Below are 23,856 nucleotides of genomic sequence, written 5' to 3'. Positions count from 1 at the left end.
AGTAAAAGTAACAAAAATAGGAAAAAATACTTCACTACTTAAGTTCTGCACTCAAAAGTTTATTTAACTACAACATAGTAAAACTATGTGTATCAATATCTAACAACCATGTATAGATTAATGTGTATGCAGCTTTATGTTATGGCTGGCTGAAGTAAAGCTAAACTAGTAATTTATATAGGCTACTGCTGTAGTTTAATAGCCCAATCTTTGTAAGATTATCAGTTGTTTTTTCTTCAAAAACTTTGTTTGTATAAACAACCAGCAATTACAACAAATAAATCAAATACACATTTAGTAAGAAGTATATTTGACTCCAAAACCCAATGGACTGCAATATTCTGCAAACACCTCACTTAAACAAACACTAGCACATTCTAACTGCTAATTGTGTTGAGGAAGTAAACAATTTTGATACATTTACGATTACCTTTTAAGACAGTTACAATATATTTCTGGACTTAAATTACATGCATGTAAAATATACCCAAATCATACAAAAAAAACATATACATGCATGGATCATGGATAATGGCTTTTAGGTATTACAATTGGAAAGGAGTGTGTGTGAAATGCCCAGCTGCAGCCCCCCACCTTTTGTGATGTGTGACAAGTCAGACATCACGTTTTGCAGCCTGATGAAGATGCTATTCAGAAAAGGGTGGAGACTGTGTCATGGTTGTGATAATGAGAGAAATTTAAGAACACTGATGATGTAGAAGTGTGTGCTCTCATACATCCTGTCGAATGATTGTGAGATGCCACAGAGAAGATATTATCAGAAATTAAAGAACGTATTTGTGCCAGAGATACATTGTTTCCTTATGTTATTATTATTTTTACTATTTAGGCATGATATTAATAATTGTGTAGCAGGAAATGCAAAGTGTACATTGTTTGTTCTGCAATTTGTTCTATATCACTGCATGTGATGCCTAGTCCACAGACCTGCACTGCACAGCATTAATGTACTGTTTATCAAAGGTGTCTTACTTTCAACCATGTAAGGTTTGTTTTCAGGAGCCAGCTATCTTGTGACCAGAGGTTTTATACTTCTCCTCCTCCACTCACCTTCCACCCCACAAACATTAGTCCAGTAGTACCAAACATTACGCAAGCTGTTGGTAGACTATCCCCAGTTAGAAGCACATGGCGAAGCGACATGTTTTAGTAGGAACATACGATCACACGTCGAAGGGTGGGAGAGTGGGTCTGTGTTACTACAGGTCAAGAGGAAGAGGGATAGGCCAGCACAAATAACTCTAGGCAGCACCAACCACATTTCTGACATAAATGACACTCAATCAGGAGATACTCTTAGGAGAGGGATTCTCTTTTTCAGCTGAGGTTGTTCCAGCCTGAAATATGATAGAACAGACGTGTGTCCATGTTGTTGTTGTTGTTCTTTGTGACTGTACTACAGAGGCTAGTCCTCTACAATATATTGTGGCTGTATGTATATGTGTACATACCTGTACACATATCAACCACAGCATTGTGTTCCAGAATTTGCATCAGTATCTTTGCATCTGATTGGCGACCTGTCCAGGGTGTACTCCTGCCTTTTGCCTGAAGAGAGCTGGGATAGGATCCCGCAGACCAGACTGTCCCAGAGAGGAGCTAGAACTTGTTAGAAGTGACCTCCACTTGAGAAAGACTGAAATGTAACCTCTGGCTAATATCCATCTGCTTTAGCTATGCCAGGAGAGGGGCAGTCATACTGGATCTCTGAAATGATTTCAACTGACTGCTGCTGTAGTTACAAGTTACTTTTCAAATTACAATTTTTCATACCCTTCCCTACCACACTTCATCTTAAATATGATTTAAATGCAGGACTGGTTTTGCTACTTTTACTTACGTAAATGGGCTGAATAGTTCTTCCGCTACTGAAAGACGTATAATATCCAGCAAAACTTGTTTAACATGGAAAGAGTTACCAAGGATTTTGCAACCGACTTTGTTTTGTTCCAACTTTGTTCCATTTGTACTCTGGAAAACCTTTTGTATTCTTTTTCTGCACTTTGCTCTAGTTACATAACCATGTATTCCAAATCATTTTGAAATTAATTATGTTTCTAAATTCTTAGAACCTCCTTCTATATTAGGCAACACACCAACAACTGGAATTTGTTACTACTTAGCTTGCAGCTGAAGCATTGACCTTCCAGACACAGACCTTCTGAATAACCAGCTGTAACACAAAGTTTTATTGTTTAGATGTAACAAATTATGTTGTGTGTTACTTTTTAGAAATGAATGGGAAGTGTAAGATATGTTAGAAAAGTCACTTTCCATTTTTAATGACTTATTACATAAGCAGTCTTTGTTGTACTGCTATTCAAAGTTCAGGCAAAATTACAGTGCACAAAGGAACATTTACGTGTCTATAATAGAGAGGGAAACTGCTGTGAATGGTAAACACCAAGTGAACATGGACATAGGAAATGTTTCTGTGCATAATGTAGTTTTCATATCAGCTGAAGTCAGACTATCTTTATATCAGAAGACAGAGAGACATTGTGTTTAACTTTGATATTATTTTCTTAGTCACAAAGTTTTGTAACAATCAGACCATTTTCTAAATTAATGTTACCTGATTAATTTGCCCCTAAATAAGGTGACCTGCTTAAATTGCTTGTTTTGTCCAAAGAACAGTGACTACCCACAGATTTTCAAATGAATTATTGTTTAAGACAAAATGAAGTGGTAAATTCTTAAGAGCGCAGAAGCTGTAGTCTGTGGATGTTTGGCATTTCTGCTTACATAACCTATTCATTCATTGTCAGAAGAAGCATAGCCTCAGGTTGAACTAACTGACGTTTCTCTGTGCCCCATCTAAATCATTCATTTTCTTCCTGAAATCCTTGTGGATCTTCTCCAGCTGTGGGCGTCTAAAATCATGATCATGTTTCAACCCAACTTGCCACTGCATGAGGCTTGCAAGCCACAAAACCGTTAAGGGCGTGTGCTTATTCCAGTGTTTGCTGAGTCACATTATCTCCCAGACCATTATTTCTGCCTGTAAACAAAGACACTGCCTCATCAACAAAAAAGGCAAATACTGCTGTGTAAAGTGTGACAGAGTTGGACAGGTTTCAGTCTGCCTTATTGCAGCCTGAAACTCTTCCCCTTCTTTTTGGTATCTTTCCAGTATTTCCCTTCATGCAACTGCTGAGCCCTTCGGGGCTGTCTGGTACATTCCAAAAGAGAAAAACAGACCAGAGGGCGGGAAAGAGCAGGGCAGGCGCAGCTCATCTCACACGTAACAGTCATAGTGCATGTTGCCAGAATACAGTGTTTAGGGGAAGTGACTCCACTGAGCCAGAGAGAAAGAGAGGAGTGACAATCCTCTAAGAGGATCAGGTTGCAGCAGGCAGTGAGATCATTGCAGAGGTTGATGTTAGTAGGGTAGACAATTACATCATGTTTGTTCATTTAAATGTGTGTGAAAATATCCAGCTGAATGGAGGAAGGAAACTTGGAACAATATATTGTAGTTCTGAATAAATGGATACATATCCCTTTAATACAAAAACATCTGGTGAAGATGACGATCTTTGACAAATAATGAAATGAAACAGTTCCACGGTGAAAGTAAAAGATCTGAATTCATCTTCCACCAGTTTGATGCATAAACATTTGGCTGGAGACGACTGACGAAGAGATGATCCGAGGTAGAAAGAAACTAAGTACAATTACTATTAAAAGACCGCAGATATAGTTTTTAAATATAAAGTTGAGCCTTTTGTACTTTACATGAGATTTTCTTCTAATTCATAGTTCCACTCCAAGAGATTTCATGGGGAAATATAGAAAATCTTACTCCACTTCACCGGCTGTAGTTTCTTGTTACTTTTTCAGCTTTTCCCTTTTACATCCGAAACATATCTGCAGTGTTTTCAATAAAAACATATAATGCTAATGTATGCATTACATCAGTCAAAACTCTCCACACCTAAACCAAAAACCCATTGTGGATGTTTGTATCTGACATCTGCTCAGAATTATCAACTCAATTCTGCAACAATAACATATTTATTTTCTCACAATGCCATATATTTAGTGGCTATTTTATTAGATACACTTGTACAATCTAATATAATAAACAACCCTGACATAACATCTTTTTGTGAAGTGGGACATTCAGTTATGTTTATTGCAATATGAATACTTCTTTCATCACTGCAGATAATGATGCTCCTGCAGGGAGAATAAGGAAACATGTCCCAAAAAAAATGCCCAACCTTGAGTCTTATGATTGTCACACACTAAAGTTGCAGGCGTTACAAATTATCTTGTATTTACCTAGGAATGATTCATGTGCGCAAGACTTCTATTTACATAATTCAATCCATTTGCATTGATAACTTCCTCTAAATCTGATCAACAATGTTGTTCTCAAGCCTGTTCATGACTGTTGCTGATATAATCGTGCAAAGCTGGGTTCATTCAAAACAAAAACTCTCTGTATTCATCACAGTACAGCCTGGCCTGTTTCTTACGTAAGCAGCTCAGTCGATTCATTAACCCAAATCAGGTCTGTGCTCTCCCTCTTCACGACTGCAACTGGGACACTGGGAAGATTTTATAAGGACTACAACATCAAGTGTAGTGCAGTATTTCCTCAGCCTAGACAGGTTTTGGTGTCTGGTGCCCCCCAGTGGACGGTTTAACACAGGAATTTGAACATGTTTTGCCAACAGAGTTTTGTCACGTGAGGCTCGAGTCTCGTGACCTTCAGCTGCAACAAACACCTGCAGGTTTGATATCTGAGAAACTACCAGGTGGCCAAGGCCCAAAGTGTACAATGACGCAGACTTGATAAAGTCTGACTCACAGCCGGTCATTTTTGCTCTTAATCCAACTTACGTGAAACACCTATAACTGTATTAAAAATGTGGTATTCTCTTAAAAAAAAAAAAAGTAAATTGCTGGATTAAATGTTCAAAATTGGCTAAAGTGTTAACAGGTTTGTCCTTCCTACCTAGAAAGCAAAAATCAGTTTAAGTACTTAAACTTCAAAGAGGAAAATCAATTACTATTTTAAATACGTTACCAAATTCCATTGATGACAGAGGATCGTTTTAATGTAACAACATAGTACATTTATAGATTTACAGTAAGAAATCGTACTAATTTTAGATCATTTTAACAGAAGGAAAGAAATGCATCCTGGAATGATTGAGATTCAAATAAAATAGAAAAACAAAAACATCAACACAAACACCTCTTAATACTGTGCACTGATAAAATGTTTGAAAACTTTTAAAAGAAGAGAATGCCTCACATGACAAGGTTCTTAGTTAAAGCCTACAGTATGTGGCTAAAATAGATTACAGTACTTAAATATAAAAATAGACTCTTTTCTCAATTTCTTTGTTCTTTTAGTTCTCCGCTGCAATCTTCTAAATGGACGGATGTGTTCGTCCGTGTGTCCACAGGTCTTCTGTGCTCCTTCAGTGGCACATTCGAGAGGTCATCTCTTTCTGTAGCAGACACAAACCATCACACAGCACTGTGACTAAAGCAGTGAAGGAAATACTTGGACTTGTGCATCAGTAACAGCAATAAAGCAGTAAGTAAGCTTTAAATATATTTGGAAAACATGATACTAGAAAACAGCAACATACATTTTTGCAAGCAAAGCTTAGCTGAGGTTGTTCACAAATTTTAAGAGAAGGAGGAGCTGAACAAAACAAAAAACAAAACGCTGGCTGAGCTTTTTGTCACACAGACCTAATTTAGATAATTTGATCTGACAACATACAGCCTCCCACTGAGGGTGGAGGGGTCACTGATCAATTAACAATCAGCTCACAATCAATGTAATGTACCAATCAGCCTGGACTGTGCAGTCATTCAATATCCTTTTTTCCTCCCTTTCTGTCTTTCATTAGAACATAACTACAAACTAATGAGTCCTAGACATCACAGAAATATTATGTAATTTAAGTAACCTCAAAGAATAATTAAAAGCTGAGTTTGATTTACACTGTTCATGAAATGAAAATTAGTTTGCAAAATTCATATCAATGTATATTTGCACAAAATGGGACTGTGATGGCTGTTTCTATGTGGATCATAGATCATGGATCATGTGAGTCCTACAGTGTTTATTAGTTTTATAGTCTAAATTTTACTGCAAGAGGAAATGATCTCATCTTGGAAACTACAGCTTGCGTGTTGCAAACTTCATTGAGGTGTAGGTTCTGTGGTTGAATATTAGGTCATCAGGGTGCATCATGATTATATTTTATTAGCAATCATTAAATACAGGACAGATAATTGCAACACTGCTTTAACTAGTTTAGTTTTTTTCTTTTACTCACTGTTATCAACTATAATGTCATGCATGTTTCCTATTCAGCTTCTTCTCAACTCACCAGAGGCTCCAGCTCTTTGTGGTCCGTCAGGTTGAACTCGGTGACAAAGTAATAGAAATGCTTGTAGCAGGTATTGACGTGAGCCTCGGCCCCCATCTGGCTTACACGGTCAAAGTGGTGGATGTAGACGTGGACAAACACCCGGAACAGACGAGACAAAATCTTCTTAGCCACCTGCATGAAGGTCTTAGGGAAAGGAGTACCTGAGAGTCAGACAGAGACAGACAGGAAAACACTGCAGTCAATCCATGATGACCTTTTTACTATATGTCCCACAGGAAAAAACAGAACACATTTGAAATATGTATTTATTTTATGACTATTTCATGATTTCATTTCTGGCCCTCTGGAGCAGGCTGGACAACAGGATGGTGAAGGACCCAGTCAGTTATAATTCATACATGAAACTAAAACCACCACATCCTGGTCTGGGGGATAACCACCAGCTCCTACCAAGTGATTCATTTAGTATGTTGTTGTACTTTGTAATTTAATAATATTTCAAGGTTCCATTCTGACGACAGACACGTCAGAGGTGTTTCTATTTGTGGCCTACTTTCCGTCGTGTGACCCATTTTTAAATCCATTGCTTGGATGTTTCTGTAGTTACTCAGATGTCAAGCCACAGCAGAGGGCACAGAGTGCACACATGCACAGCGCTGCACACTGAGATAACAAAAAACTTAAAATGCCACACCAATGGATGATGGATAATGATGGATAATGTTGACAATGTGCATCACTGAAGATTATTTAATAAATGTGTCCTTGCAGACTTAATCTTTTTTCTCTATCCATTATCTGAAAACAGATGGCCTTGGATTTTAAATGACTTTACTGTGCAGAAATGATTAGTGTTTCAGGTTAACATTCCTCTGTATTTAGTGCAGACTCATCATTTAAGTGGCTTTTTTTTAAACTTTCATTTTGAATGGACGGAAAGACTACTCATTTAAATCATTTATCATGCATAAATATCAAACACTTGCACATTACAGCAGTGCTTCCCAACCTGTTCATCATGTTTGATTTTTGATTTTTTATTTATGCATGACAAATGACTTCCACTGTATTACTGGAAGAATTGTTTTAGAATTACTGAGTTACAACTTCCTACCTATGGGTCTCATTCTTTGTTCTTTTTCAATAATAGTTAAATACTGTTGGAAATATTTTGATTGTCTAGACAACATAAGCAACTTTAATTCTCAAATTTGAGCTCTTGTGGCCTGGGATGAGTGCTGAGGATCGTGACAATTAATGAACTGCTTGGTATGCACATAAATGGATTTCACTGCCTGATTCATTTTCAAAGCCATCATCCTTTACTGTGGGATTTCTTGAATGTTTAGCAAGCTAAGAAACACATAACACCAAAATGTTTATGACTTAATCTCAGCGAACCGAAGTCTTCACACACAATCTGTGGCTAACACTTACCGACATTGGTTGGGAAGATGTTCTCATTGTTGATCTGTACCTCAATCCAATCCATGAGCAGACTCATGTATTTGGGGGCTGACAGCGCAGTTGGCCTCTTGTACTTGTGCTCGTCCTGCCAACGGTATTCGTACTTGGGTCCGCCAGACATGACGGGGCAGGTTTGATCGGTGCAGGAGTCGCTGATGGTGCCGTAGATGAGGTTGATGCGGTTGAAGAAGTCGACCACATGGACAGCGACCCAGTCATTGAGGTCCTCACCGTGGGGCAGCTGCACGGCCTGCTTCAGGTCCAGGCCAGCGTTCAGAGATGCCTGAGCCTTCTTGTGCAGCTCGAAGCGCTGAGTCCCGGGCTCAAACTTGCGCTTGGGCCGGAATGTCCTGTCTTTGTTGAAGACTTGTTTCAGGGCCAGGGACATGGTTGCATGTGGTGAAGGAGGCTGCCGATTTCTTTGAAAGTTTCTGGTGAATTATTTACTGTTGAAATGGAAGGAGTCAAAAGGTCATGCAAACAACTAGTGCAGAGTTTTTGTAGCAGACCTTCTTTAGTATTTGTTTCAACTCAGTCTGTGATCCTATGCAGGATAAAAAGAGAGGACAGAAAAAAAGTTTTGTTAATAAAAGCACATTTACACTGAAATGCACACTTTCTGTTTAACATAATTTTGAGGTACTACTATGTCCTCACACTTGATCAAGTATTATAATCTAGAGTTATTGTCATCGTTAATAAATGAGGTTTCACATTTAAGCTTAGAAAATAATTAATTACTTAAGGGACTTACTATTTTCATGTTATTTAACATTAGATACACCAGAGAAAGTATATGAAGCTGAAAGCTAATAAATAATGCATCAGTGAGTCAGCAGAAAATGACTGCAAATAATAATCTATTAATCACTGGTCTCATTCATTTCATTTTCTCTCTGTGATACACTGGCAAATGGAACTTTTCGTGTTATTAGATGGTGGAATGAACCAAATAAATTAATTAATTTTGACAGTTGGGGTTAATAGATTTAGATAATGGTTCGCACATAATGAAAATAACAGTTGCAAAATAGAAACTGCACAGCAATGGCATATTTGTGTTGCAGTACAGCATAAGGCCATTGACCCACCTTCTTATAATCAGATCTTACATTCATAATTTTTGTTATGGGAAATGACATAACAGATCTGAGTCAAGATTACTCTTTGGCCTAACAAAAAAAAAAAAAGCTCAACGTGGGAAAAGGTGTTTGAATCATTTAATCCGAGGACAGCTTAACATTTACTTTATGTCCCTGCTTAAATACCACAGCCCAGCACCTGAGCTCAGGTGTGGCCTCGTCAGCTCAGGTAAAAGGACGAGCCTGATCAGTGACAACACGAGGGTTTGTTTGAAAGACGAAACATCGTGTCTCAGTCATTTCCGATTTCATGCATTAATTCAGCCGTGAAACCAAGAATCTGCGGAATGACAATAAAACCAAGTGAACCCGCCTGTTATCAACGCAGCAGCAGCCGGTTTGACTTATTACGACCTACATTTAAATATCTGCACCCCCATCTTGGCCTAACTGAAATCTAATAGCATTTTTAGCAGCGATAAAACCGGAGATTAAACAGCGGGACACATGACGACTGTACGAAGTTTATTCGTGACGTGACTCGCTAACTCGGTCCGACTTGTTGCTTCCTAAAACAGCAAATAAAAAAGGCCCAAACAAAACCAAACAAATCCACGTAATCCACACTTGGTAACTAACACCGCAGACAAAACCGTGAGAAAACACACATTTCTGGAGACTGGGGATCAAACGGTGACGAAATCGCACAGTTCAAAGCCACTTTCCCGAACTTACTTGTTCCGCCTTCCTGTTCCGTCAATTTCCTTCGATCTTTTAACGACAATTACCTGGTTAATGATCGATAGCTTTACATCCGGGACATGCGAAGACTACATTATGGACACATGGTGCGATAGATGCTGTAGAATTACTGATAAATCAATAACTGTGTCACTTAAATAAAGAAACTAACGCCTGTCTCCGCCCTGCGAAACGAAAAGTATACCACAGTCAGGTTAGAGGCATTAACGAGGACTTCCGGAGTGAGCCTTCAAACTAAAGGACCACCCTCTTTGCGGCTACGGCCTATTTGTAACCATACTGAAAGGTGACAAATGTAATAGCTCAACAACTCTGAGTAACTACAGTTTATTGGTAGTATTGGTCCTTGACTTGAGTATTCTTTTCTGAGGCGTTCCCTCCACTATATTTCAATATGACACCTTTTCCATAATTTTCTGACAGTCAGGTTTAAATAAGAGCTTTGCTTTACACATTTTTACAGTGAGACCATTTAAGCTTGTATGTCCAAAATGCATTTCAGTTATTTATTTTTTTCTTCACTTTCTTGTGACCTATTTTAATTCCATACTAAAACCGGCTGTCCATTTTTCATAATAACCATAATAACTAAATTACTTTGACAAGTTATGGACTAAATTTGCTTTATTTTGTGAAAAAATGTATGCCATTATTTTGGAGACATTCATCAACTTCCGGTTCAGTGTTGCCTGTTTTGCAGCTCAGAAGTACTTCCTTTGGCAGGGGGCAGCCTGATTACCAGTTATTTTATAACACAGTCAAAAAACCCCCACAATATCTAATTTTTGAATTACTGACAGAAAAAGTAAAGGCAGCATCTGTCTTTAAGGAGAATAAATAATTCATGATTTCAGCCCATAAATATATGTACAACCCTTCACATGATTTGAATTTTAACACATAATGCCTGTGTAAACTACTTGTTATAGTATACAGATTATTACTTACATTACAAAACATCATAAATGTCGGATATCTCCTCTAAAACTTTGAGAATGCTGCTAATGTTTCCACAATATTACAGGCAAGGCCTCGTAAAATACAACAGCTGGAGTTTTTCTGGGCTTTTTCAGGCTTTTTCAGTGAAACACAAGTTTATCAAAAGTGCATCGCTCTAAACAAGTATACACTGTAGATTTCTTTCTTGTTACCGTGGACAAAGCATTGACAAAAGCATAGCATTCTCTGTCATTTCTACACTCTCAAAACAAGCATCTTCCATTGTATGTCCATATGGTATGAACCCTACAAATAACATGTTATTTTCAGATGACAACAAATGTAAAACTGTTTAATAGAAATTATTTACTTTCCCAGACTTTCTGTGCAGAAGAAAACCAAAATCTTTCAGTAAATTACTGACTTTTTAGGAATGTTGAGATCACAACATTAAAGTTTACAGTTTTATCAGTTTTATTCTACTTTATTTGGCATAAAAATAATAAACTACCAGATGTAGCAGACTACGGTGAAAAAAAAAACAACTGTTACATGTATTATGCTTCAAAATAAGAGAATATAAAACTAGTTTGTTCATCAATGTGAAATGTTGAGCCTTAACATTCAAACGACAGACAGCCGAACAGAAAACGATCCTCCTTAGATGGCTGACACACTGAAGTCCAATTTACAAATGCACATTTATTGTCACTGAGGCCTGTTTATCGGTACTGCAGTTGAATCTGGTCAGTGTGTACCGTTCATTAAAAGCTCTTTGTTTTGCTTGTTTAATGGCCAAGCTGAAAGGATGCTTTGTGCAGTGCGGGGACAGAATGCGCCTTGTTCCCCTCTACTTGACAGGCTCAGCAGCAGCTGCAGCTTCCTCAGGCTTGGCCTTTTTGGATGTGGCGTAATGGTAAGACCTCATGGCCTCCTCAACCTTCTTGAAGTCTGGACGGTCCTCATGTCTGGCGAGAGAGGAGAGAGTTGTGATTAATGGAAGGTAATGTCCCAAAACCTTTTAGAGATAAAGAGCAACAGACGTCTTATAAGTTACAGACGTGTGATAACAAAAGTTACAAGCTCTAGAGAAGTTTATCATTATTTTTATGTTTAGTTTTCTATTTCCTCCAAGTTAATTAAGCCATTTAAGGCAGACTTTACTGTTTTTCTGTTTTGGTGATTTTGCCATAGCATTTAGATCCTTCCTTATGTGCGATCATCAAAACCAATATAAAACTGAATGTTATAGCAAAAATATTCTACTTTGAATATTAACATGTGTCTAAATTGTTATTACCTTGATAAAAGTAAAACTACATACTTTATACTCTTTCTCTGTCAATTAAATCCAGGAATCTATAAGTATAAAAATATTTTCTATATACTGTACAAATGGTCAGTTTGTGTTTCCATATCGAACTTTCGTAAACTGAATATGAGATTAGGATTATTTTAAAAATTTGTTGTGATGTGAGACATCACAACACGTTGGGCTCAGATTAAAGGTGGGCACAGAGAAACCTCTCTTCACACACAATCCTGCACAGTGAAGCGCAAACATCCAAGTGAAGTAACAATAAGAAAGACACATTTTTGTGTGGATGAAGGCTTCAGTATTCAAACGTGTATTATGTAAAAAAAAAATCAGGTTCTCACTTGTACGTCCAGCACTCTTTCATCAGTGCGTACATTCGCTCTGGACATGCTGCTGGACACTCCATGCGGTTCTCACTTTCAATGAACCGTATCACCTCTGGCCCTTTCATTTTCTGGACAAAGTTGAAAAAGACACATACTGTAATTTAATCTTGTTCCTAAATTATTGTGAATTCTGTGATCAACTTAAAATACACAATTAATAGATAACTTTCATAGTGTTTTGCAGAAACACAAGTACCTTGTAAGGTTTCCCTCCATAGGAAAAAGCCTCCCACATGGTGATACCGTAACTCCACACATCACTTTTACTGGAGAATTTGTGGAAGTTTATACATTCTGGGGCGTACCACTTCAGTGGCCATTTACCTGCAGTCCGAGCCTGAACAACACACATTGACAATAAGCAGCACTTCACTGAGCGAGCCTACATTGGTATTAATAACTTGAAGCACCATTGGTTTTTAAAGTGGGTGACAAAACACACACAGGAATTCCTGTACTGGTACTTTCTGAGACCTACATAACAAGCAGATGTAGGTCAATAAACCAGTAAAAAGGAAATCAAGGGTTTATTTAGTTTGCACACAGTTCCAGATGATAATGGTGTATTAGTATTTGTGTAGTGTGAGCGCAATAATTCACATAAAAACAGTCAATTTAAGACACATTCTCTATCTGTGTTAGCTGCAATGCTGACAGCCCCTATAGCAGGACTCTTCAGAGATTCTACATTTGTGCCGTGTTGTCTTCCAGTGCAACAACTTTAAGAAAATAAAGCCACATCATAAATACCTTGTAGTAGTTGTCATCTGCTCCCAGGGCCTTGGAGAGTCCAAAATCACTGATTTTGGCGAACTGTTGGTTGACCAGAAGGACATTTCGAGCTGCCAAGTCTCTGTGCACAAAGTTTTTCTCCTCCAGATACTTCATCCCCATTGACACCTGGTGCATCAGGTTGACAATGTTCTCCACTGTGACAGTATCTCTGTGGGGAAAAAACACTCACGATCACAAACATCTCAAGACAAGATGAAAATACGCCTATTTTTTCCCTTATATTGATTTAATTTCTCCTTTGTCAAAGCAATGCTATCATTGGTTCCCACCTGTGGAATCACACAAAGTTAAATATAGTCACCCAACAGGTTTGTATTAATCCTTGTCTACAGTTTAGATTCGCCTTCTCCAGCCCTTCCCTGATAATTTGTAGATGTTTTTTTAACAACTTGAACTCACTTGTTGGCAGAGAGGAATTTGTTTAGTGGTCCGGCAGAGGCCATCTCCATGACCAGCATCAGGTTGTCAGCACTGCAGAGGCCAAGCATGCGAACGATGAAGGGGTTGTCCAGCTGGTGCATGATCTCTGCCTCCCTCATCATCTCCTCCTTCACCAATTTCTCATTATCATTCTTCAGCAGTTTGATAGCCACATCTATCTGACCCCTAAAAGAAAAAAAAAACAAAAACAATTTTGAAACAGTACAACACAAGTAAAACTTGGGTTTCAGCTATTATACAATGTACATACAGCATTAGCAGGCCTACCATACCTCTTGTCTTTAAGAAAGCTGTTGTTTATGCTGCAGATTCCATCTAAACACTTTTATAATTTATAATATTTCAGCCCTTACGATTCAGTCTTGAGGACACCCTTCTTGACACAGCCAAAGTTCCCAGAGCCGAGCTCCACCTCATCCATCAGCAGCTGACTCCTCTTGATGTTGAACCTCTTCACATCATTCGGGTTGTGGTATGGGTTGAATACATCGCTGTCCATGGGCAGAAGGTCACGGCCTGCAGGCGCAATGGTATCTGGTTTGGAGGCTCCTGCAACAGCTGGAAAGTGAAGATACAGACCACACGAGGTACATGGGAAATAAGCACTGTTGGCTGTGTTGAAATTCATTTGTTGACATGTTGTTTTGCGTGTTTCAAGACTATTTTTATTTTTTTCTATTCTATTTTTTATGAAATTCTTGATGTATAAAATGAAATTTTAAAATATTTAATTATTTTAAGTATTTAATTGCATTTGCAAACTAGCTTAGTTTAAAAGTGTGTGTATGCTGTGCCGGTTCGTCCCTATAAAATAAACATTAAAGTTTTTAAATGCTGTACTTCAGGTGACTGACCTCGAGGGGGCGGTGTGTATCCATTTCCAACTGGCCGCCTCTGAAAGTTTCACAGTTAAATGAATCTCAGACAATGAAACATTTGCTGACTGAAGTAGTGCAAGATGTATATACTTACTGTTGCAGGAAGACTGGGCGTTTCTGAAAAGTATTAAGATAAATTAGATTTATATTGAAAATTTCAACCAATATAATGATTAGAAATAAACCAAAGTAGAAAGTTAGTGATATTTTTAGGCAACAGTAACAAAATATTAAAGGATGATGTGCATTACTTTCAACAGCTTTGCCATTAACACATGCTTCCCCAAGAACAGACACCAGGCCGTCAGGTTTCATCTTCAGGTACTCAACCAGCTGGTGACATTGAAAAAAAGTTCAAATTTAACTCAGAAAGACCATCAGCCTACATGCAGCAGAGAAGAAAGTGTGTTTGAAGGCCTACCTGCCAGACTGTGTCAAACTTTGTTCCCTCGGGCATGGAGTATTTCCCTGATTTGTCTTGGAGGATCTGATAGTGGTACACTGTTTTTCCATAAATTATCGAGAGAGCAAAAGTACCCGACTCATCTCTGTCTCTCACTCTGGGCAACAATAGCAAAAAGCAAAAAAAGCCCCCACTACATTAAGACCTGTGATACAGTGTGGCATTCCATTTTAGCTTTTCAGTTAACAAAATCGCATACAAGTAGGTGCAGAAGCAAAAACCATCACCTCGAGCAACTTACAGGAACTTTCCGTCTGGTTGGGCTCCAGAATAAAGCCGCCTCTCACCTTCCTGCCGGCTGATTTTACCATGATACCAAGACATCTTCTCATGGGCTGTAGTAGCGATCAGCTTCTCGAGCTGAGGTGCTTGGCTGATGATGGCCTGCTCCATGGCTTCTCCCTGAAAAATAGCCAGGACAAAGAAACAAATCATTGCAGGTGCAGTTTTACCTCCATACAAATATATTAATTTAGCAAAGCTGTCTGTCTGCACAAAGAGCAGTGGAGCCGAGAGGAAGATTCACTCCAAACACTCCAATTGTTTAAAGTGCCTTAAAATTGCAAAAGCCATTCATTGAAAATTATACTTGTTCTTTTGTTTTGGTGAAAAAAAAAACATAAAACAATTAGCGAAATATACTTAAATGTATCTATCAGAAGCAAACGTTCTGAGAAGAATGGCCACTTTGAATAAGATATCATGTTAAATTAAATCATTAGACTACTAATACTGATACGCCAAGCAGCATCACAGCATGCAGTACTTCATACAGTTTGGTAGTTTAGTCCCCTCCACTGGGTCACAATCTAAATCTAAGAGAGTTGGATGATTAATGAAACGAAGGAAAAACAAAGTTCTGCTACAAAAACATTCCCTTAATATTTGGTATTTTGTGAAAATTGGACAATTTAACCTCTCTTTGCATCTTTTCACTTCAGTGAAATAGTCTGAGAAGTTTAGGGGGCGCCTGCTGTGAACTTTAGGCCACATACACCTGGAGCTAGTTTGGATGTTTAACTCAAGCCCACCAGTGATGAAAAGGTTACTGGTCTCAGTGGGTTGCTGTATGCAGCAGGAAACAGATGGGATTCTACACTGAAAGGGAACGTCAGAAAAAATGAATTACAGTAGGTTTGTATTTTTGGTGACTACTAAGACACTAGACAAATAAAATATTTACTAGATCACATTCAATACATTCAAATGCACCTGGATATTCTGCTTTTTCTGTATGGTGTGTTTTTATTTGTGTGTGTGTGTGTTTATACTCGTTCATTGATCTCAGGTGTAAGACTGTTAGTGTTTTTGACAGCAGCTTTCAGCAAATGTATTTTTCTTTTTTCTTAGTGCCAGTTTGTATTGTGGGTTATCCAGAAAGATATGGACACTTATTCTGAAAAGAGAAGTTGCTACTTCTTAAATATTTGTTTTAAGCCTGTGAGCACTATAAACAAAACTGAACTCAGTTCACACTTATTGTGTCGGGAAGGAGGCAGAATTCATACATGTATGAACTAAAAACATATACATGTGTAGATACCACTACAGGGTAATGAGAAAATAATCGTTTCTGTCATTTGGGTGGTTGAACCTGTTGCACTGGACCTGTATGGACCTTTATGTGTTTTTAGTAAAACACACTGCACCTGCACTGAAGACATAGAGTGTAATGGTGGTAAGTATTTAAATAATTTGCATACTGCATTATTAAAACATTCCCTTACAAGTTAAAGTATCCATTATCCTCACTTCCTTTTGCTAGTGTCACATTATTATATTATTACTGATATATTAATATGTGACACTTTATTGTTGTAGTGGGTGGAGACGGTGAAGATTTTAACTACTTCTTATACTGTTGGGTTGTTTCATTTTTCAAATGCTGATATCTTTTTTATATGATTGTTTAAATTTAAAAAATAACTATAGCTCTAAAAGAAATGCACACCTTTCTCTCTGTGATGTGAATAGAGAATAAATAGCTTAACCATAAATTAAACATACAAGTAAAGCATAAGTAGGCCAAATTTGTACTTAACTACAGTACTTTAGTAAAATTACTTTCCACCACTGTTGAAAAATAGGAATTCACTGGTCTTAAAAGCTGTGACCTGTAAAAAAAAAATGCTGGACAGTGTCCAACAGGCTCACCTCCAGGTTCCAGGTCTGCTTCACGTACTCCCTCAGCATGTTTTCTCTCAGGCTGTCAAACACGCCGGGCCGTATTGGTGTATCCGGGGAACGCAGACAGGGTTTCCTTAGGGTGCACACTAGCCCATCAGCATCTTTGCTGTAAAACTCACAGAGCTCTGCAGGCCCACAGTGAGGCTTCCCTCCTGTGATACAGTAAGTCCCGTTAAGCTGTTTCTCTATGGAGTAATGGTGAAACTCTAGGTTCCACACAACAGAGAGGACGTAGCCTCCCAGACTGCGGAGACACTGTCGCAACAAGAACAGGCCATCGGCCATCCCGGCCAGCTTCAGGTGCTGCTCGGCCTCAGAGCGACTGATGCTGCCGTAGAAAAAAGGCAGCTCGATCGCAGGGTCAGTGGACATGGTGAGACCGCAAGCTGCACTTTGGCTTGGTGTCCTGGATGTAGATTGTGGACAGGAACTAGAGAAAGAGAAAGTGAAAGATGGAAACCATCAGCGTTTGAAAATGGGTGACGGTTTTAAGAAAAAGCTGATTCAGCAGGCCAGTGTGTCAAATTCAGTCTGTGACCTCTGACCTTTCATCATTCTAGCCCTCGTGTTTATTAAATATTAATTTCTCATTTACGAAATTAAAATATCATTAGAGAAATCTGGTTTCAAAATGGACAACACGTTATTCAGTCTTAAATCTTTCCTAAACAATAACAACAACAAAAAAAAGTCATATCATGACCTCACCTCTGTTCTTCTATGTTACGCCAGGACAAAGTGACCACGACCAGGACTGTCAGCTCTACACAGACAAGCTGTGACTTTCCATAAGTCTGGATAAGATATTTAGCAAGAAACACTCACGCTTTGAGACTGCATCAAGTTTGCAGATGAACAAACTGGTGACAAAAGCCACAACAGGAAGTTACAGTCCGCCCTCACAGCCTCCTTTCTCCAGCATCTTGCTCTTCCGTTAAACAGGTGCTTTTTGATTTTAGATCATTCCCTCTGCTACTGAAACAGAGTTTGTGAATTTTTCCTTTAAAGGACAAAAATCCTTTGTGGAGAATTTAACCAGCTACAACGTTAAAACAACTGTTACTACTATGCACAACGGGACGAACCTTTTATTACCTATTACGAACCTAAGACTTCGGTAGAGTGGTCTGTGCTAAGTAAAGACATCAAGATAATATCATGCAGGTTGTGACTGCAGTGTGAAATGATTAGGTGATAGTAGGTGGAACATTTCTGTTGGAGATAAAAACAGAAATTGGCAGTGTTCACTAAATGACAACCTCATGTCAACTCACAACAAAGAGAATCATCTGAATATGAAGAATCAAATTCATAACAAAGGAAAACCATAATAATTTCAACCACAGCATTTTGAAAATCATTTTTACTTCCAACATTATGACGTTTTGACAGTCAAGGTTTCATATGTGTTTTTATTTTCTCTCCTTAGCTTCTCCCTTAATGTAAAATCAAAGTGCAAAGTGTAAAACCTCAGTTTCCTGGCTACATATATGTGTTGTTGCCCACATCCACAGTGGACAACCAAGAAAAGACACACAGTTGCCACAAAAAATAAGATTTCCACTGTGGCCTGACCCCTTAACACCACAACAGAGACCTCCAGGCCATACGGCGTGGACATATCCACATATCCAAGCACAAGTGTTGATCTCTGCTGCATGAGTGCTTCATAAACTGCATATCCCAATTGACTCTTCTTGGGTTTTTGTCAGTATGACATGTCATGTCAGTTATGTCACATGTTAGACTGCCATCCTATTATATTTTATAAATGTTTGACTATTTAGTGATGCACTTAACTTTACTGTTTTCTGTTTCCACAGACTGAGATTGTTTCTTAATCAAGCCTGAAGTCATCTGACCTAACAAAGAGCCTGTTGATGCAGTGCACAGTTACCGCTGGAGACATAAATGCAACTTATGTCAGTAAAGCTTTAGTTGACAGGTTATTTGCTATTCATTTCTTCATGAAACCTGGAAAGAAGCATGTAGCTTCTCAATAAGATTAATGTTAGTTAGTTCAAATGCTTGTGTGTGTGTTTTTTTATTGACTTCCAGTCAGTGACTGTTTTTACTGGAAACTATTTTCTTCATTCGTGTGGTTTACGGTCATTTATGTGATCAATACTTGCTTGTTCTGTGTTCTGAAACATAAAAATTGGAATTTCTCTTTTATGGGATTATCAGTTTGAATCGTCTCTATCTCAGAATTTGAGACTGTCATTTGAAGAATTGACCCCTCACACACAGTGATAGGTCGTTTAACTATGTTACAGGGAAAGTAATTCGTCGATCGAAAAGAATATCAACAGATAAATACATAATGAAAATGATCTTGAGTTGCCACCCTCCTTTTTTTTTCCTAACCACAGCTTTTCTGTTGAGATGGCAACTCTTCAGTTGAGATAACATACACGTAAACGCTATAGCACTATTGATGCTAAATTTATCACCACGGTCTGTGATGTTGCTTAAAAAGAGGCTTGTGCTGAAAGAGAAACTGACTCTAATTACCAAACCTTCCTAACGCACGAATGGCTGAATAGTAATCATGCTGCTGTAATTTACGACATAGCCAAACTAACCAAAATACTGACAGATCTCCAGTTATAACAGCAGCCAAGTCTGACTTGTGTTGTGTTGTGCTTGTGTTCTTTTCAAAATATGATTTTTATGGCAGTGCTGCTTTGCTTGTATATCATGGGCCCCAAATGCAAAGAGTGAGGAGAGATGAGGTGACACATGACACAGTTCCTGAGCCAGCTTTGAACCCACAATGTTGTGTGGTATCTTTCACACTGAATATGAGAAGAAACTGTCTTAATGCAGTGTATAAATCCTTGATATGTGTATGAAAACTTTCCTTTGCAAATGTGTTGCAAAGGAAGCAGATATTGACCCAGTGAAGAGTGGAAAAAGTCCTCTGAGTCACTGTTTTCAACAAGTGGAGGAGTACATTCGTGACAAATACCAAACTCTACAGGCCAAGTGCGTGTTTTTTTTTTTTTTCTGTCATGTTTTAGGGCTTCTGGGCATCCAAAAACTTGATTGCATCTGTCATCTGGTCAGACTTTTCTACTGGGGAGACAAATGTTCTTGGTTATCAAATGATGAAAAGGATTTGTCAAGCAGGATGAACTGAGTGAAACCATCACCGCTGCCCGAGTCTTCGCTGTATTTCTTCATTTAATAACTTAAATTTTCTGTAAACTCTTTCTTCATATGCTTAAGATGATTCAGTTTAAAGGCTGCCACATTTTAAGATGAAACAACTCTAAAGTCTTTAGAATTCACTCCGAGAGGAACATGTTTGTTGCTTGAATAGTAACCTATCCAGTAGCTGATGAAACATCACACTAAAAAATGGTAAAGAATTTTTGAGCTGAAGTCTGAAAGTGGTACCCCCTACAGCCACCTGGCTTGTGTGGTTAAAAGTGTCAGAGGCTGCCAACGAAACCAACATGTGCAATTTTTTTAATTGTATGTCAGTGTCAGACATGTGTATGACTAGACTTTTCATTAAACGTTTATGACCCACCATAGAACAAGTCCGCCAGAGCATATTTTCCATTTTTACATGCTGTAGTGCCATTTTTTGGTAACGTGATGACGTATATGGAACGTAGGAAGTGCTGTGCACAGATGTGTGCAAACTCATTTGCAGTAGGAAATAGTACTCTGGGACATGTTGAATATATAATATGAAAATGTAACTCCTCTGTTTTTATATGCGCAGAGATTTATTGCTCTATCTTATTTTGTTGCAATTCTACAGGCATTTAAACATAGACATCGGTTTAAAAGGGTTAATCAGTACATCTGACAATACTTTTCTATGATAATGGATTAATTCTTCAGTGTAGAAAATATCAGAAAACAAACATTTTTTTGTTCTAAGAAATGTCCACATTTGAGAAGCCAATGCCAGTGAATTCTTAGCATTTAGCATTTTTACTTAAAAATGACATGATCAGTCAAAATTAACCAGCCACTTTGTATTTGGCAATCGTTCAACAAAGTAATTGATTCATTATTTCTGCTGTCCAGCACTGGTCAGTTTCTGAGAAGCTGTCATAAATATTAGGGGTCAAAAGGTGCCTAAAAACAAACTTTGCCCTCTGGCTCCCAAAAAAGGTCAATCTGCCCCTGACCAGGGAGACTCTAGTAGTAGGTGTCATGTAAACACTAGATTTACTTTGACAGAGTAAAAATCATTAAAATGAAAATGTGTTCAGCATCTTTTAGATTAAACACCTCATTCACACAGACATGTTTCAGCTGCTTTACTTTTAGAATCATGCAACTAAATGCCAGCTTGAGGTCACTGATTTCACTCGTTTCTCTGATGAATACAAGCTGTGTTTTCTGTAGATTTCTGTAGATTAAAGAAAGAACATTCCAGCGATATCTATCCAGCTATTAGAGTTATTTTAGGTCATGATTATTTTAGTTGTGGTATGGAGCTAGCTCAAGGTTATGTAACTCAAAGCATTCCTCCATACATACATCAACATTTGAATCTGTGTAGACATCCACCAACAGATTATGTCCTTTAATCCTCATTCATGAAATGACTTTTCCCCAAACTGTCTTTTGTTTTAACTGTGATTTGAAAGCAACAAAAGATGTAGGAGGACTTGGATAAGTGACTGATCTGCATATCAGATCAGGGCCCTGAACGCACCAAACTGGGCCATAATTTCCTGCATTGATGGAAACAACTGACATTCAAACAAACAGTTTGCCGGTTTATCTCTATTATCTCTATTCACGCTGTGTGAATCTGTAGAGATTTAAATCTGCACTTGAAAAAAATGAAGTGTTATTTTCATAAACATTTTAAGGCCTAAATACAGTAGCATACCGACCTCAAAATAACACAAGCAGCTCTGTGTTAAAACACCACAACATGTTAGTGAAACCTCAACAATATGAAGGTTTTTGTATCAGATGTAATGTTCAAATTGTCAGTAAACACTCTGAATATTACACTATAAATGAACCAGCACATTTTATGAATTAAAACTCTCTCTCTTTCGTCTCAACTGATATCCTCAGACCGTGGCAGGAACATTTTGCAGATATGCTTCACTCCCAAAAACACATTAAGTAATTTAAAGAAACATTACGAGCGATAGAAGGCACACATGCACTGACCTCCTGGGTGTGGTAAAAACCTCCCCATCTTTGGATTTCTATTCAAACGCACAATAAAACAGCTATTTTTATTTTGTGCATGTAATCTCGACCTCTGTGAGGCAGCACCCAGCTATGGTGACAACGCTTTTACAGCTCAGACGAGGCTGTGGAAATAAAAACTGAAAAGTTTTGGGCGGTTGCAAAACATTTTACAGTTAAGTCAGTTAATATCTGAATCATTTTAAAACTGTGATAGAGTTTTAGTTTTCATCTAAAGGTTGTGTGTGTAAATTTATTAAATTTGAACGAAAACATTTTTTGATGGTCAACTACTGCTATTAAACTAATGTACACTAACTCCTGGACTGCAGCCTTTAAGAGGAGAAAACCGATTATTAACTAGTATGGTATTACAATGTATTTTTGTGATCTATGCAACCTTTTCTCATCTTATTATTAACACCCACAATTACTAATAAAAAACTGCTACATCAGATATAATTAGAAAACGTACTTACGTTCCTCTTCTTCACTGTCAAGTAGAGCGATGTTGCTGTGGGGGGAAAAGATCTATCTGTTGATCTGACAGCAGTGTAGGGTGTTGTGAACAAGTGGGTGTCAGAGACAACAAAACATGCGTACGAACAGACAAAGCCACCTTCACATGTACAAAGGGAAATACCATGAATCGAACTTCACTGCCACCTGTCACGTTCTTTAAATCCTTCCAAAGCCTGTTGCAAACTGCAACATAACAATGATTGACTCAACATTAAAGGAGCAGTTCAACATTTTGGGAAATACCCTTGTGTGTTTTTCTCTGAGTTTGATGAGAAAAAAGGTTCCACTCCGTACACGAGGTCTGCATGTTATGCATGAAAGCTGAAGTTAACAGCAGGTCGGCTTAGGTTAGCATAAAGACACAGAGTAACTCAGACAAACAGCTAGTCTAACTCTATCCAAAGGTAAATCAAATTAACTTAAATGCACATCAAAAAAGGTCCATCATCTCTACAGATGGTTTTGTATGGATTACACATATGTAAAGTGTTAATTAGTGAGCTAAAAGTGCTGACAGGTGGACTTTCTTACCTTTGGACAAGACTAGTCTAGCTGTTTCTCTCTATTTCCAGTGTTTGTTCAAAGCTAAGCTGTCTCCTGACTGTAGCTTCATATTTAAAGAGATTGTTTGACATTTAAGGAAATACGTTTATTCACTTTTTGGTAGTTTGATCGGGAGATCTAACTGATACCACTGTCATAGCTGTCAGTTAAATATGTGGTTGGAGCCAGCAGCTGATTAAACTGGAAACGGCAAAATGAGAGAAATCTAAAATGACATGATGTGGTTTTACGGGGAGTTATGTGTGAGATACGCTGTGGTATTTCTTGGAGACGCTGCCAGTAGGTGGGTTTTTTGTTCCTTTGGACAGAGCCAGGTGAGCTCTTTCCAGACTTTGAGCAAAGCTAAAATAATCAGCTGTAGCTTTTTATGAGCATGGCAACAACCTTCTCATATGACCTTCAGTAAGAAAATGAATGAATCTCAAAATATCTTTTGATTACATATCAAGATCCAGTAGTTTACAGTATTTGCCTTTACTAAGCTT

At 38.1% G+C, this 23,856-nt stretch overlaps 2 protein-coding genes across 5 annotated transcripts; both read right to left on the bottom strand.

Moving 5' to 3' along the window:
* Nucleotides 1-5,063: 5,063 nt before the first annotated feature.
* On the bottom strand, nucleotides 5,064-9,905 carry mob3a (MOB kinase activator 3A). Of its 2 annotated transcripts, none has more exons than XM_026323608.2 (4): nucleotides 9,674-9,905; nucleotides 7,827-8,400; nucleotides 6,387-6,589; nucleotides 5,064-5,489 (listed from the first exon to the last, which is right to left on the bottom strand). In XM_026323608.2, the coding sequence occupies exons 2-4, from the start codon at nucleotides 8,242-8,244 to the stop codon at nucleotides 5,460-5,462; spliced, it is 651 nt and encodes a 216-aa protein (XP_026179393.1). In that variant the 5' UTR covers nucleotides 8,245-8,400; nucleotides 9,674-9,905; the 3' UTR covers nucleotides 5,064-5,459. The 2 variants fall into 2 exon arrangements, with proteins under 2 accessions (XP_026179393.1, XP_026179394.1); XM_026323609.2 differs by having other exon boundaries at nucleotides 9,727-9,905.
* A 404-nt stretch (nucleotides 9,906-10,309) lies between these two features.
* On the bottom strand, nucleotides 10,310-22,955 carry zap70 (zeta chain of T cell receptor associated protein kinase 70). Of its 3 annotated transcripts, none has more exons than XM_026323614.2 (13): nucleotides 22,761-22,955; nucleotides 17,075-17,537; nucleotides 15,162-15,322; nucleotides 14,879-15,017; nucleotides 14,709-14,790; nucleotides 14,552-14,574; nucleotides 14,434-14,473; nucleotides 13,933-14,137; nucleotides 13,538-13,744; nucleotides 13,094-13,286; nucleotides 12,540-12,680; nucleotides 12,299-12,411; nucleotides 10,310-11,607 (listed from the first exon to the last, which is right to left on the bottom strand). In XM_026323614.2, the coding sequence occupies exons 2-13, from the start codon at nucleotides 17,477-17,479 to the stop codon at nucleotides 11,490-11,492; spliced, it is 1,827 nt and encodes a 608-aa protein (XP_026179399.1). In that variant the 5' UTR covers nucleotides 17,480-17,537; nucleotides 22,761-22,955; the 3' UTR covers nucleotides 10,310-11,489. The 3 variants fall into 3 exon arrangements, with proteins under 3 accessions (XP_026179399.1, XP_026179396.1, XP_026179397.1); XM_026323611.1 differs by having other exon boundaries at nucleotides 22,765-22,955; XM_026323612.2 differs by lacking the exon at nucleotides 22,761-22,955 and adding an exon at nucleotides 17,816-17,963.
* Nucleotides 22,956-23,856: the final 901 nt, after the last annotated feature.

This window comes from Mastacembelus armatus, chromosome 4 (assembly GCF_900324485.2).
Source record: "Mastacembelus armatus chromosome 4, fMasArm1.2, whole genome shotgun sequence".
Taxonomy (NCBI): Eukaryota; Metazoa; Chordata; class Actinopteri; order Synbranchiformes; family Mastacembelidae; genus Mastacembelus; species Mastacembelus armatus.
This window is presented reverse-complemented; position numbering and strand designations above follow the sequence as displayed.